Source organism: Caretta caretta, chromosome 14 (genome assembly GCF_965140235.1).
Source record: "Caretta caretta isolate rCarCar2 chromosome 14, rCarCar1.hap1, whole genome shotgun sequence".
Taxonomy (NCBI): domain Eukaryota; kingdom Metazoa; phylum Chordata; order Testudines; family Cheloniidae; genus Caretta; species Caretta caretta.
In genome coordinates this window covers 43,474,937-43,487,503 of record NC_134219.1, presented here as the reverse complement: position 1 = coordinate 43,487,503, position 12,567 = coordinate 43,474,937, and the positions used below count along the sequence as shown (strand labels likewise).

At 41.9% G+C, this 12,567-nt stretch overlaps 2 protein-coding genes across 2 annotated transcripts in view; both read left to right on the top strand.

Annotated features, from left to right (window-relative positions):
• The window catches only part of LOC142069131 (butyrophilin subfamily 1 member A1-like), a 204,197-nt gene that overhangs the window by 110,424 nt on the left and 81,206 nt on the right, over positions 1 to 12,567 (top strand). The window lies entirely within an intron of this gene.
• The window catches only part of LOC125621600 (butyrophilin subfamily 1 member A1-like), a 35,886-nt gene continuing 24,484 nt past the window's right edge, over positions 1,166 to 12,567 (top strand). The window contains exons 1-5 of the mRNA XM_075119520.1: positions 1,166 to 1,434; positions 4,052 to 4,180; positions 7,051 to 7,398; positions 8,591 to 8,872; positions 10,790 to 10,894. Of these exons, the coding sequence (XP_074975621.1) occupies positions 4,114 to 4,180; positions 7,051 to 7,398; positions 8,591 to 8,872; positions 10,790 to 10,894 (802 nt within the window). The 5' untranslated portion in view covers positions 1,166 to 1,434; positions 4,052 to 4,113. The remainder of the gene's footprint in view (positions 1,435 to 4,051; positions 4,181 to 7,050; positions 7,399 to 8,590; positions 8,873 to 10,789; positions 10,895 to 12,567) is intronic.

The following is a 12,567-nucleotide window of genomic DNA, read 5'->3' as shown; positions in this document are numbered from 1 at the left end:
GGGGGTGAGAAAGCCTGGATCTGTGCTGGAAATGACCCACCTTGATTACCATGCACATTGTAGGGAGAGTGGTCACTTTGAATGAGCTATTACCAGCAGGAGAGTGAGTTTGTGTGTGTATGGGGGTGGGGGGGGGGGTGAGAAAACCTGGATCTATGCTGGAAATGGCCCACCTTGATTATCATGCACATTGTAGGGAGAGTGGTCACTTTGGATAAGCGATTACCAGCAGGAGATTGAGTTTGTGTGTGTGGTTTTTGGAGGGGGGTGAGGGGGTGAGAGAACCTGGATTTGTGCAGGAAATGGCCCACCTTGATTATCATACACATTGTGAAGAGAGTGGTCACTTTGGATGGGCTATTACCAGCAGTGGGGGGGGGGGGGCGGGGCGGAGGGTGAGAAAACCTGGATTTGTGCATCTCAAATAAATTGGTTCGTCTCTAAGGTGCCACAAATACTCCTTTTCTTTTTACCTTAACTCTGTATTTCTTGGTTTTCAGAAGTTTGAGTTTTGTTGAACTCAGACCAGGTGGGGGAGATAAAATCTTTTACGGGACCAACTCCTGTTGTTGAGAGAGAGGAGCTTTGGAGCTACACCGAGTTCTTCTTTAGGTCTGTGTTGCTGGAAAGCTTGTCTCTTTCCCCAACAGAAGTTGATCCAGTAAAAGATCAAACATCCTCCACCTTGTCTCTCTCATAGACCGGGGCCAGCAGGCGGCCACAACAGAGCAAATCACTTCTGAGGACCTTGCTGTTTTGGAAGGTCACGATCGTCAGTGGGAAACTGTCACTTTATGTTAACAAAAGGGGCTTTGTTGTTGGTTGGGGGGGGGGGGGGTTTGCCATTTATGATATTCAGCAAAAGCTTTTCTCTTTTTGAAATCCGGACTGGGCTGAGAGTCCGCTGTTCAGGTGACCCAGTTACCTGAATCCAGGCCTGATTTCAGAGAGAATCTGCTTCCTGCTTTTGCTGAGTCTAGTCAACTAAATAGTAAAAAAAAAAACAAAAAACAAACCCCCTCCCGCAACAAGAAACCCCCTTTATGTTAAATTTTAACACAAAGTTCCGGTTCCCCCCCCACACACACACACTGGCGGCCCCGCGGGACTGGGGCTGTGTCTTTAAGAGGAGACTCTCCCCCCCCCACCCCGGGACAGGGGTTGGACTGAGGCAATTTCCAGTTTTACTTTCACTGTCCCCGGGCGAAGGCTGCGAGCCCAGCGCACGTTTATCGATCGGAGCAAACCCCGTTTCTGTTCACAACCTTCCCCGGAGAAGCCCCGAGACAAAACTGCAGCTCCTCGATCGCCAGAATGAGCTGAGCCGCCTCCGTGACCGACGGGAACAGGCACCGAGCATGGGACTGTCCCAGCCAGAGGAGCCAAGTCTGGCCACACCCGGGAGATGTTAAACTTCTCAGAAGACCCAACCAGGTGGGTTAATTTTGCTCCAGAAGGACTGTTTCTAACGTCTAATGCACCAGCCTTATTGCTGGGACAGATTATTCAAAACACAAGGAGTAAATAATCCTGTGAGAATTTGTTTCTCTCTTTCTGGGAACTTGACAGTGCATCTACGTTCAAAGTGAGGGACTGTCACATACATTGCGGATTGTTTTCACAGCAGTGTAACACGAGACTTTTACAGCTTGTTGAATTCGTCATTTCTTTGTTTTGCTGAATTTTATTCAAGAGCAGTGGGCCCAAGACTGTTCTTGGGGGAGATCTGTAACTTCCTCTGTTTTGAATACAGAAAATTTCCTGCACCAAACCCAGCGGCCATCAGTCTAGTTTTCTGCCTCTTGACTGCGGGGAGGGGGTGAATCCTTTTGTTCTTGTAAAAAATACAATTATGCTCACAATCAATCGAAGCAGAAAACTGCCTCCTTTTCTCCTCCTGAACTCAGTGGGAAGTGAGCATGTGCCTCAAGTTGATCCTGTGTTCAGGAGTGTCACTGAGTAGGGACTTCAGGCCATACTAAAAAAGGGAAATGTATACATTGTGTAACAGATTATCTCCTCCTGTGTGAAAAGCCATTCAAGGGGCAATATCATGAAGAAACCTATCGGAGTACAGCTATTTACCAATTATGTTTTTGTTTAAAACAATTTGCTTATTTTTCAAATTTCAATCACGTATTATTGAACAAAAAATTAGATTTTAGTTTTTCTTTTTTTCAGTTTTCATTTTTGCTCCCTTTCCTCCTTTGAGACAGGATAAGGGATGGGCGAATAAAATGTTTTTATTCCATTTGATAAAGGTTTCTCCTTTTGAATCAATTTGAAATATTTTTTTAATTTAGCATCATTTCATTGAAAAATTAGAAACGTTAAAATAATAGGAAAACATCAGTTTTTAAAAAAAAGTCCAAAAGCCATTATCTATTGAAAAAATCATTTTTGTTCAAACATTTTTGACCAGCTGCAGTGTTGTCAACTCTCATAACTTTTTGTGATTTTTATTTTAAGTCTCACAGTATTTGGTAATTTTCTGAAAGCCCGAATGCTCTAGTTATGAATTGATGTGAGAATCTCAGATTTCATTTCAAGTAAACATGAATTTCTAGCTTTTATGGTTGCAGGGGAAAGTTTAAGATTAAGACCTGAGTGCACACTCAGGGCTCAGAAACCAAATGGCAAAAAATAGGAACTCAAAATGTATTTTTTAAAATATTGATTTTAAGTCAATCACTTATCTTTTTTGACCCAATTGTGATTTTTTTTTCAATTATGTGTGTGCATGATGGGGAGGGAGGAGAGGATTTTTTGGATTGATTTTCATAAAGAAACAAACATTTTAAAGCACAAAACAACCACAACAATGTACAACTTGCATATGTTCCCAAATACCACATTCTTCATGGATACTCCAATAAAATTAAGGAATTATGCAGTTTTACAGCTTATCAAAGGTACAAGACCAGACAATCATAGGCATGGGAAGCAGGGGCGTGGGGGGTAGTACAGCGTCCCCAGGTTTTACATGGGGCTCCCCTCCTGGCCCCACATGTGGGGAATCCACTTCTGGCCCCATGTCTGCCACCAGCCTCAGCCCCTTGACCCCTGTCTGTGTCCCTGCACTCCTAGAGACACAGCCCTGGTCCCAGCCCCAGCTCTGAGGGAGGGGGTGGAGGCCATGGACAGAGGTAAGGGGGGCATGAGGTGAAAAGTTTGGGGGAGTTTCACTGGCTTTCAGCACCCACACTTTAAAAACTGTTCAAGTGCCACTGCAGACAACACAAGACCGGAAAATATGACACATACCGAACACGATAGGATGGGCCGGGGTTACACTGACTTTTGATTTTTGGATACTGTGGTTGGCAGTGCTGCTGCTCTGTTTTTGAAAGAGACAAACAAATTTCAGCTGTCTTCAATAGTTCATCCAATCCAATGTATCCCACCTATTAATGTAAACCTTCAAAGTGCTGTCGTTCTTTGGCAATGGGGTCTGAAGGAAATGTCAGACACTCAGGGTGGATGAAAATTCATCTTTAAAAATGATTTTTTAAAAGAAAATTTAGATCAGAGGCTTTTCTTTAACTTGGATTTTTTAAACCAGTATTTAATTTAAATTATCTTTCAAATTAAAATTATGACAACTGATGCTAAGGCATATATGTAATGTATAACATTCAAGCAGTACATGTTTGCTGGAGAAGTTTTAAAGAAAATAAGATCAATGAAGTGGTGGAACCAGAATTTGTTGAAGGGCTCACCCAGCGTTTGACAGCAATAGCCTCTTCTGCAAGTGCAGAGAAAATATTTTATTCATTTCAATGTACCCAACTAGCTCAGTTCAATGACTCGTCCATTCAAAATTGAGAAACCAGTTGGGAGTTGAAAAAGCAGGAAAGTTAGTTTTCCGCTTCCAACCTACCATTAAAAACAAGGTGTGAGAGGATGAGGTCTACCAGCTCTAAAATCTTGAAGGACATGGTGACCAGAAACAATCCATTCAATTCACTAACTACAGATAATAGTTCCTTTTTCTAACAAATCAGATTTGAATGCAAAACATGTTTTGGTAAAGTATTTTTCTCTTCCCTAGCCTGTTGTCCAGATCAAGTTACAGTGAAGAGGAAGGTTCTTTCGTTCTGTCCTAGCTCCGCAATGAGCACCTCTTTGCTTCATTTGATCATTTTCTTCATTACTTATCACATTCACAAGCTGGAATCAGGTAGGAATCCCACTGGTCCTGCTGCTGGTTGTAGGATTTGTTTCATTGTAGTGATTTATAAATCGTGCTTATTCCTCTCTTTTGTACAAAACTGAAAGGAAAAATAGAACAAAAAACCCCCAAACCAAAAAAAAAAAACCCAAACCCACCCCTAAAACAAATTTCAGATTGGCTCAATATCAGTAAATAAGTCTCCACTTCCTCCCCAACCCTTCTGGAGGAGTAATTCTCCACCCGCTGCATATGAGGCAACGCAGTTTCTCTATCTATCTAGATACTTATATCATTATAGTATCTGTGTGTGAGGCTGTATGGAATATGGGTGACCATTTATAGTAGCATTGATACCAATATTACAAAATCACAATAAATCTTATACAAGATATGCCACGAGAAGTAATTCTACTGCTCTACACTGCGTTGATTAGGCCTGAGCTAGAATATTGTGTCCAGTTCTGGGCGCCACATTTCAGAAAAGATATGGAAAATTGAAGAGAGTGCAGAGTAGAACAACAAGGATGATTAGGGGTCTGGAAAACATGACCTATGAGGGAAGATTGAAAGAACTGGTTTTGTTTAGTCTGGGAAAGAGAAGACTGAGAGGGGACATGTTAACAGTTTTCAAATACCTAAAAGCTTGTTATAAGGAGGAGGGAAAAAAATTGTTCTCCTTAACCTCTGATGATAGGACAAGAAGCAATGGACTTAAATTGCAGCAAGAAAGGTTTAGGTTGGACATTAGGAAAAACTTCCTAACTGTCAGGGTGGTTAGGCACTGGAATCAATTGCCTAGGGAGGTTGTGGAATCTCCATCATTGCAGATTTTTAAGAGCAGGTTAGACAAACACCTGTCAGGGATGGTCTAGGTGGTGCTGGTCCTGCCATGAGTGCAGGGGGCTGGACTTGATGACCTCTCAAGGTCCCTTCCAGTTCTATGATTCTATGTAAGGTATCAGTGGAAAAAGCATGATTTGCTAAATATGGTAAGCTTGTTTATAGATATGTATCATCTTTGTATGGTGAGATATAAATATGTGCGGTATATTTGTGTGTCAATCTTGTGCTGTGCATTTGGGTGACACCCGCTGGCAGACGGGCATCAGCACTATCCAGCCTGCTTGATGGCCCATCAAAGGCAATCAGCTGTAGAATGAACCATTGAGAGAAGCCCGGGGCTATGAGTCAGCAGGACATGTAGACAAGTATCAGAGAGGTAGCTGTGTTAGTCTATATCCACAAAAACAACGAGGAGTCCGGTGGCACCTTAAAGACTAACAGATTTATTTGGGAAAAGCTTATGCCCCAAATAAATCTTAGTCTTTAAGTTGCCACCAGACTCCTCGTTGTTTTTCAGGACATGTAAGGACATGCCTATGGACAGGGGACTCCAAGTACCTTTTCATGCCCATGTGCTGTGAGTTTGTGTTTGGGACAAAGGATGTACACGCCACATGGCAAAGGATATAAAAAGGCAGCTGCATCTTCTTCGTTTTGTCTGCAGTCCTGTTTCTCGCCTCTGGAGTAACTTCCCTACAAACTGAAGCTTTGAACAAAGGACCGATAGACCCATCCAAGCTCTGGATGTGTTCCAGAGGGACTTTGCAAGCTAGCAAACTCACCAGTGCTGCTAAGAACCTGATATATGAATTCTGAAGTCACTTTCATTCATATATATATCTGATTGCTTTGACCATTTAGCAACTCTCTTCTCTTTCGTTCCTTTTCTTTTCTAATAAAACCTTTAGTTTTAGATACTAAAGGACTGGCTGGCAGCATGGTCTTTTGGGTAAGATTCAAACTAGTATTGATCTGGTAATGTGTCTGGTCCTTTGGGGAATTAAAAGAACATTTTGTAAAGTGAATCGAATTTTCAGTAATGTCTCACTGTACTGAACCTATTCGCTGATTGGGAGCCAGAGACTGAGATACAGTAAAGGGGGCTGTGTGATTTCTTTTCTTGATAACCAGTGTGGGGGATCAGGAGCACAGTTTGTGACTGGTTGGTGAATCTAACTATAGTGTAAACCACCAGTTTTGGGAGAAGCTGCTCTCCTTTTTGCAGCCTTCCCTGACCTTGGCATTTCCACTGTGGGCTGCCTACGCACCTTGGGTCACGCTGAGCATCCTAGTTCACGTGCTTGCATCCTCTGTGACCCAATCCTTTCTCAAACACCAAGGCCAACTGGCCTAAAGCTGAAGTGATTTGGCTCAGTGAGGTCAAGGCATGTGGGTCCCAGAGTTGAAGACCCTTTACTGAAAATGTCCTGGCAGTGACCCTGTCTCACTAAATACAGGTGGAGGGGGGCAAATGTGGGAAACTCAAGAACCTCAGCTGATCTCAATGAAAATTGTGTCCTCATACGAGGTGAGAGGTGGTGGTCTCCAAAGAAGCTGGGTCCCAAAACATTAGGGTGAAATTCTAGGAGATCTCTGTTGACTTCAGTGGAGTCAGGATTTCATCTTTTCATCCTTCTCATATTCAAACCAATGCTGAGAAATCACATCAGAAATATAGTGACGGTCGGAACAGATCACAGAGCTCAGGTACACAGGGCATATACTCAGGTCACCCTGTCCGTTCACGGGGCACTGAAATGGCTCTGTGGCATGTCAAACTAATATATGGGGAGTAACCAGTGACACCTATACGTGATCTGGCCTGTCACTTATTTATGTAACTCTTCCCCCCTAACCCCCCCTTTCAGTTGTTTCTTATTGTGCCAAATTTTCAATGTTCAGGCTGGAAATTTGCATACCAGGTGTCTGCCCCAGGCTGAATTTTTGGAAAGTTTGAACCTATTGAATGAGTCATGATTATATTTTATTTTCTCTCTGAGGTGGTTCTCTTTTTGCTTTGGTGTATTTCACAGCTGAGTTCAGAGTGATGGGTCCTGGTCACCCTGTCACTGCCATTGTGGGTGAGAACATTGTGTTACCCTGTCACCTGACCCCCAGGATGAGCGCTGAGAACATGGAGGTGAGATGGTTCCGATCTGAGTTCTTTTCAGTTGTGCACCTGTATCATGGAGGAAAGGATCAGTATGGAGAGCAGATGCCAGACTATCATGGAAGGACGGAGCTTTTGAAAGATGGCATCCTAGATGGGAATGTTTCCTTGCAGATTCTTAATATCAGACGCTCAGATGAAGGACAATACAGCTGTTTTGTGGAAGATGGTTCTTTTTATGAAGAAGCCCTGTTGGAACTGAAGGTAGCAGGTCAGCAGCTCTTGTCTGTATTATCTCATCCTGGGCTGCAGTTTTTGTTCTTTTCTACTGCAACAACTGTGACTAGCAACTTGTGAATTATTTTAGAGTAACACAATGTGACTAGATTTCAGCACACGACCACATTCAGACACTTTGGAAAATATGCTGAAAACTTTCCCAACGTTTTATTAAAGACATTTTCAGAATGGTCAAGAGATTTCCTTGCCCAAAAGATGTTCTTGACTAACTCCAAAAGGAGGGAGAGAAAGGAAGGAAAAGACTTCTGGACAAATATGGGCTTGGTTTACACGAGAAGAGTAGGTCAGCTGAACTAGGTCACTCAGGGGTGTGAAAAACACATGCCCCATGAGCGACAAAACTAAGCTGACCTAAGGCCCCATGCAGGCAGGGCTGGGTCAACAGAAGAATTCTTCTGTCAACCTAGCTCCTGCCTCTCAGAGAGGGGTATCACCTGGGACGCCAGGAGAAGTCCTGCCCTTGGGGTAAGTAGTGTCTACACTGAAGCACCACAGCGGTGAAGCTGCGCTGCTGGAGCCTCTCACGTGTGGACGGCCCCTGGTCTTCCAATTCCTCTGCCGTCATTCTGAGGTCTGGCTGAGGTGGGACTGCCAGGTGTACAGGCCTTCTGACGTGGTCACTACTAGTGGTTATTTAGGGGTGTAGTCAAAATCAGTGGCAGCTTTCTCATTGGCTGAGGCCACATAAAGGTGGGGGAGGGACGACAAGTTATGTATTTACCGCTAGCAGATGAGGCCGAGCGTTTGTCCCCTGCTGCTCTGACACAGGAACCATGGAGCCAGTTAGATTGGTTGATTGATTTAAAAAGAGAACAAACAAAATGTTTATCCAATATACTGAAATCTGGCTTTTTGAAAAATTCATATTCCACTAGGTATTTAAACGAAGTGGCCAGATTTCCAAAGGTGTTCAATGTTCCACTGCTCTTGGGTGGAGAGGACAATATCTCTCCTTATTCAGTGAAATTATTTTAAATATTTGTTCACATGTTTTCCTGTGTCCATGTGTATTGGGAATTCAGAAATTCCAGTATTCATTTATCCCTTCTGTATGAGCAAGTGATCTCGAGTGGGAGTAATGGATCCACAATCTATCACTCATCCTTTTTTAGCTGTTAAGTTACCCCATTGATGTATCACACATTTATGTAATTTTCCTCTAGGTTTGGGCTCCAATCCTCTCATCTCTGTGGAGAGTCACCAGGAGAGAGGGATCCGGATGGTTTGTCAATCGGCTGGTTGGTATCCAGAGCCCAAGGTTCTTTGGAGAGATCTCAGTGGGAAAGAATTACCATCGCTCTCTGAAGCAAAATCCCTCGGGGATAGTGGCCTGTTTGAAACAGAAAATTCTATTATTATAAAAGAACGTTCAAACCAGAACCTGTCCTGTTGGATCAGGAACACCGTTCTCAATCAAGAAAAGGAATCAACGGTTTATATAGCAGGTCAGTTACCAGCTAAACCCACACACTGAAATTACCTCCATCAGAAACAAAGCAAAACATAGGAAACAAAGAACTGAAGCATCAGTTGTGCATATTTTACAACCTACATAAAAACAAAGAAGTTCAGATACTGGAACCTTAACAGGGTCACAACTCAGGCAATCTGATTGCCTTAATTTTGCATATTCGGAGTTATCAGAGTTTTGGGTTTCATGTAAATTTAATCTTAACTCTGATACTCCTGAAACTCTTACTTTCAAGGTTTGGTGAATATTTCTTCTAAAAAAAAAAAAAGAGAGAGAGACTGATTTTGAAAGAGTTTATTCCTAAAAACTTAACTTCCCCTCAGTGATTTTTTTGAATGTAGCAATTTTTACACCATCGTTTGTTTGCTACCTTTTCAGTTAGTGAAATGTCACCAAATGATGTGGGCTTGTTTCTGTTGACATTCAATAGGAGTTGTGCTCATAACTCACTTTGCCTTTGTCTACACACAAAAGCCGCCCTGATTATCTCCTGAGTTATTGATGAAACCTCTTGTCTAAACGCTCTTCTGTCAGTTTCAGAGTGTCCTGTGCATTTAGTGTAAGTCAGTTCCTTACTGATTTATACTAAATGGATAAAGGACAGTCTTCAGCTGATTTACAGTTTAAGGTTTTGTCAATCAGTTTAGTTAAATTGGGGGAGTCCTGTGACGTGGTCAGCTGTGGAATCAATGTAACAATGACTGCATGAGTGTTACACCAATTTCACTAAACCAGTGCACGAATCCTGTGTGGAGAAGGCCTTAGGCATGTTTGAAATGCCCACCCTGGCTAGATGATGTAAATGCTGTAAACACAAGACCAGCAAAGGAAGATTAATCAATTTCTAGCACTTAATGTTTGGATTCATTGCAATTATGATACATCAAAATAATTGGGGAAATTATTAGTGACTCACCAAAATGGCCACCAGGAAGTTTAAACTTGAAATTAGATGAAGGTTTCTAACCATCAGAGGAGTGAAGTTTTGGAATAGCCTTCCAAGGGAAGCAGCGGGGGCAAAAGATCTATCTGGCTTTAAGATTAAACTCGATAAGTTTATGGAGGAGATGGTATGATGGGATAACATGATTTTGGAAATTAAATATTCATGGTAAATAAGCCTAATGGCCTGTATTGGGATGTTAGATGAGGTGGGATCTGAGTTACCCAGGAAAGAATTTTCTGTAGTATCTGGCTGGTGAATCTTGCCCATATGCTCAGGGTTTAGCTGATTGCCATATTTGGGGTTGGGAAGGAATTTACCTCCAGGGCAGATTGGAAGAGGTCCTGGAGGTTTTTTGCCTTCCTCTGTAGCATGGGGCACTGCTCACTTGCTGGAGGATTCTCTGCTCCTTGAAGTCTTTAAACCATGATTTGAGGACTTCAATAGCTCAGACATAGGTGAGAGGTTTTTCGCAGGAGTGGGTGGGTGAGATTCTGTGGCCTGCATTGTGCAGGAGGTCAGACTAGATGATGGTCCCTTCTGACCTCAGTATCTATGAATCTATGAAAAACATTCTAATTACTCTTGCAATTTCTGAATGTTGCTGAACAGTGAGGACCAAATTGTTTGCTGGCATAACTCCACTGAAGTCAATGCGGTTTTGTGAGCAGAGAATTTGCCCCTGAACTCAATACAGCTCTGAATACCATGAATCAAACCAGGCCTATTCATTCACAGCTTAATCAGTGCTAAAGCTGTGTTAGTTGGAGTAATTTTTAAAATCAGGTTTTGGTCTTTTGTGCAGCATGGGGGCCGGGGAGTCATGTTTTCACTCTTACTTCACATACGTCCTGCTGGGGACTATTTATATATTTACATGCAATAGAAAAAAAATTAGTTTTGTCCCTGCTTCCAAACTAATGCAAATCCTGGGGGTTTATTTTTCAGATTCCTTTTTCCCAAGGGTGAATCCATGGATGGTGGCTCTGAGTGTGATCCTGCTGGTTTTGTTTGGTTTCATTGGCCTCACTGTTTATCTATTTAAAATAAAAGGTAAACGTCACAGGGGAAAATTTAGTGAAATTAACAAGAAATTTTCTTCTAATAAATGAAAACAGGGAAGAATGAAATTTTACACTGGGCCAAGCAGGGGAAGCACGGACCTCCCCTGTGCTCCCCGCAGCAGCACACAGAAGGAAATGTTACTAAGGTTCCCATTTGCTCTTGGAGGCAGTGATCTGCATCAGCCCTTTACAGACCCAGAATATTTCTCCCCCAGAACTGCCTCAGTTAAGCTGAATGGAGCGCTTGGGGAAGGGGGGGGATTGATCCCAAACCTTCTTCACTCCTCACTTTTTTCTGCTCACTTCCCACCCAGCTGTGCAGTTATTCCCTCTTCAGTCCCCATGGACTTTGGGAATTAGTTAATGTATTTTCCCCTCTTCTGATAAGTAAAAATTTTGGACAGAGTTGGGTCCCCATAAAGATTGTGTGTTGTTTTATTTTGGGAGCAGTTGTCTGTGATTTCATTTACTGTTAAAAAGAAATTGGAATGAGACAAAGCCTGGCAAATTTCATCCCAATAGATAATATTAAAAAAATATACCCAGTAGAAAAGAGGGGTCTGAATAGACATGAGCTCTGAGCCTTAACCTGAGTTCTGACTATGGTGAGAAACAAGAAGTCAGAGATGGGGAAGGGAAACCTTTTTCTCCTGGTGTTGAGAACATGAAACCCCTCAAAGGCTCATGAATTGTATAATCTCTGTGCAACTTTCATGAAATGCAGAGAACTGTATAACCAAGGGAAGAATGCTCCTAATAAGAATTTATATTTATTTCTGTTTATTTTTAATGGAACAGGACATAGAAATCTGTAAGAGTTGTGCTCTTTCCTCCAACAAGTAAAATTTCTGTACAAATTTGACTCCTCATAAGGGTATTTCTTTATCTGTGAATTTTTGGGGTGGAGTTTTTAAACCAAAAAACAATGAAAGTTCAGATACTGCATCACTAACATCAGTTAGATCTTTGCCATTGACTTCAACGAGTGGAGGATTAAGCACTGAATGCACAAGTCATATCGTTAAAAAAATAATGCTGATAATTTGAGGGCCAGAAATTCCAGTCTGCATCCGCAGAGGTCCCAGCACAGCCAATGGGAATGTGAGAGATAATACAAGAAAGCAGGATTGGGCTCTAATGACTAGATTTTTTTAAGGTACATGGTGAGCTAACTCTCACTGAAATCAGTGGGAGTTAGGCTCCTCAATGCCTTGAAAAATCAGACCCTAATTGCATAAGGAATTCAAACCTTTCAGAATTGTAAATCCTTGAAAATAGTCAGTTACTGTTGGACACTTAACTCTAGTGTGGCCACATGGGTAGTAAAACATGAATGAAATGTTTGGTATTTAGGGGCCAGGCGTTCATATCATGAAAACACACCTTGAAATCTCCATTAACTGGAAATCTTCTTAAATAACTTGTATTTCCATCTGTTTGCTTCATTTCATTTCTTTAGGGAAACATCTTGGAGAAATCAGTAAATTCAATTTTACTCTACATAGAACCTTTTCCATTAAGTTGTTTGCTGTTTATTATTTATGATGATCATTATTAAAGAGAGATCAATTTGAGTATCACATGAAATATCAGGGATAATGTATTGATAATTATTCAGTATGTGGGTAAGAGAAAACCAGAAAGAAAATGTTCTTTGAAATG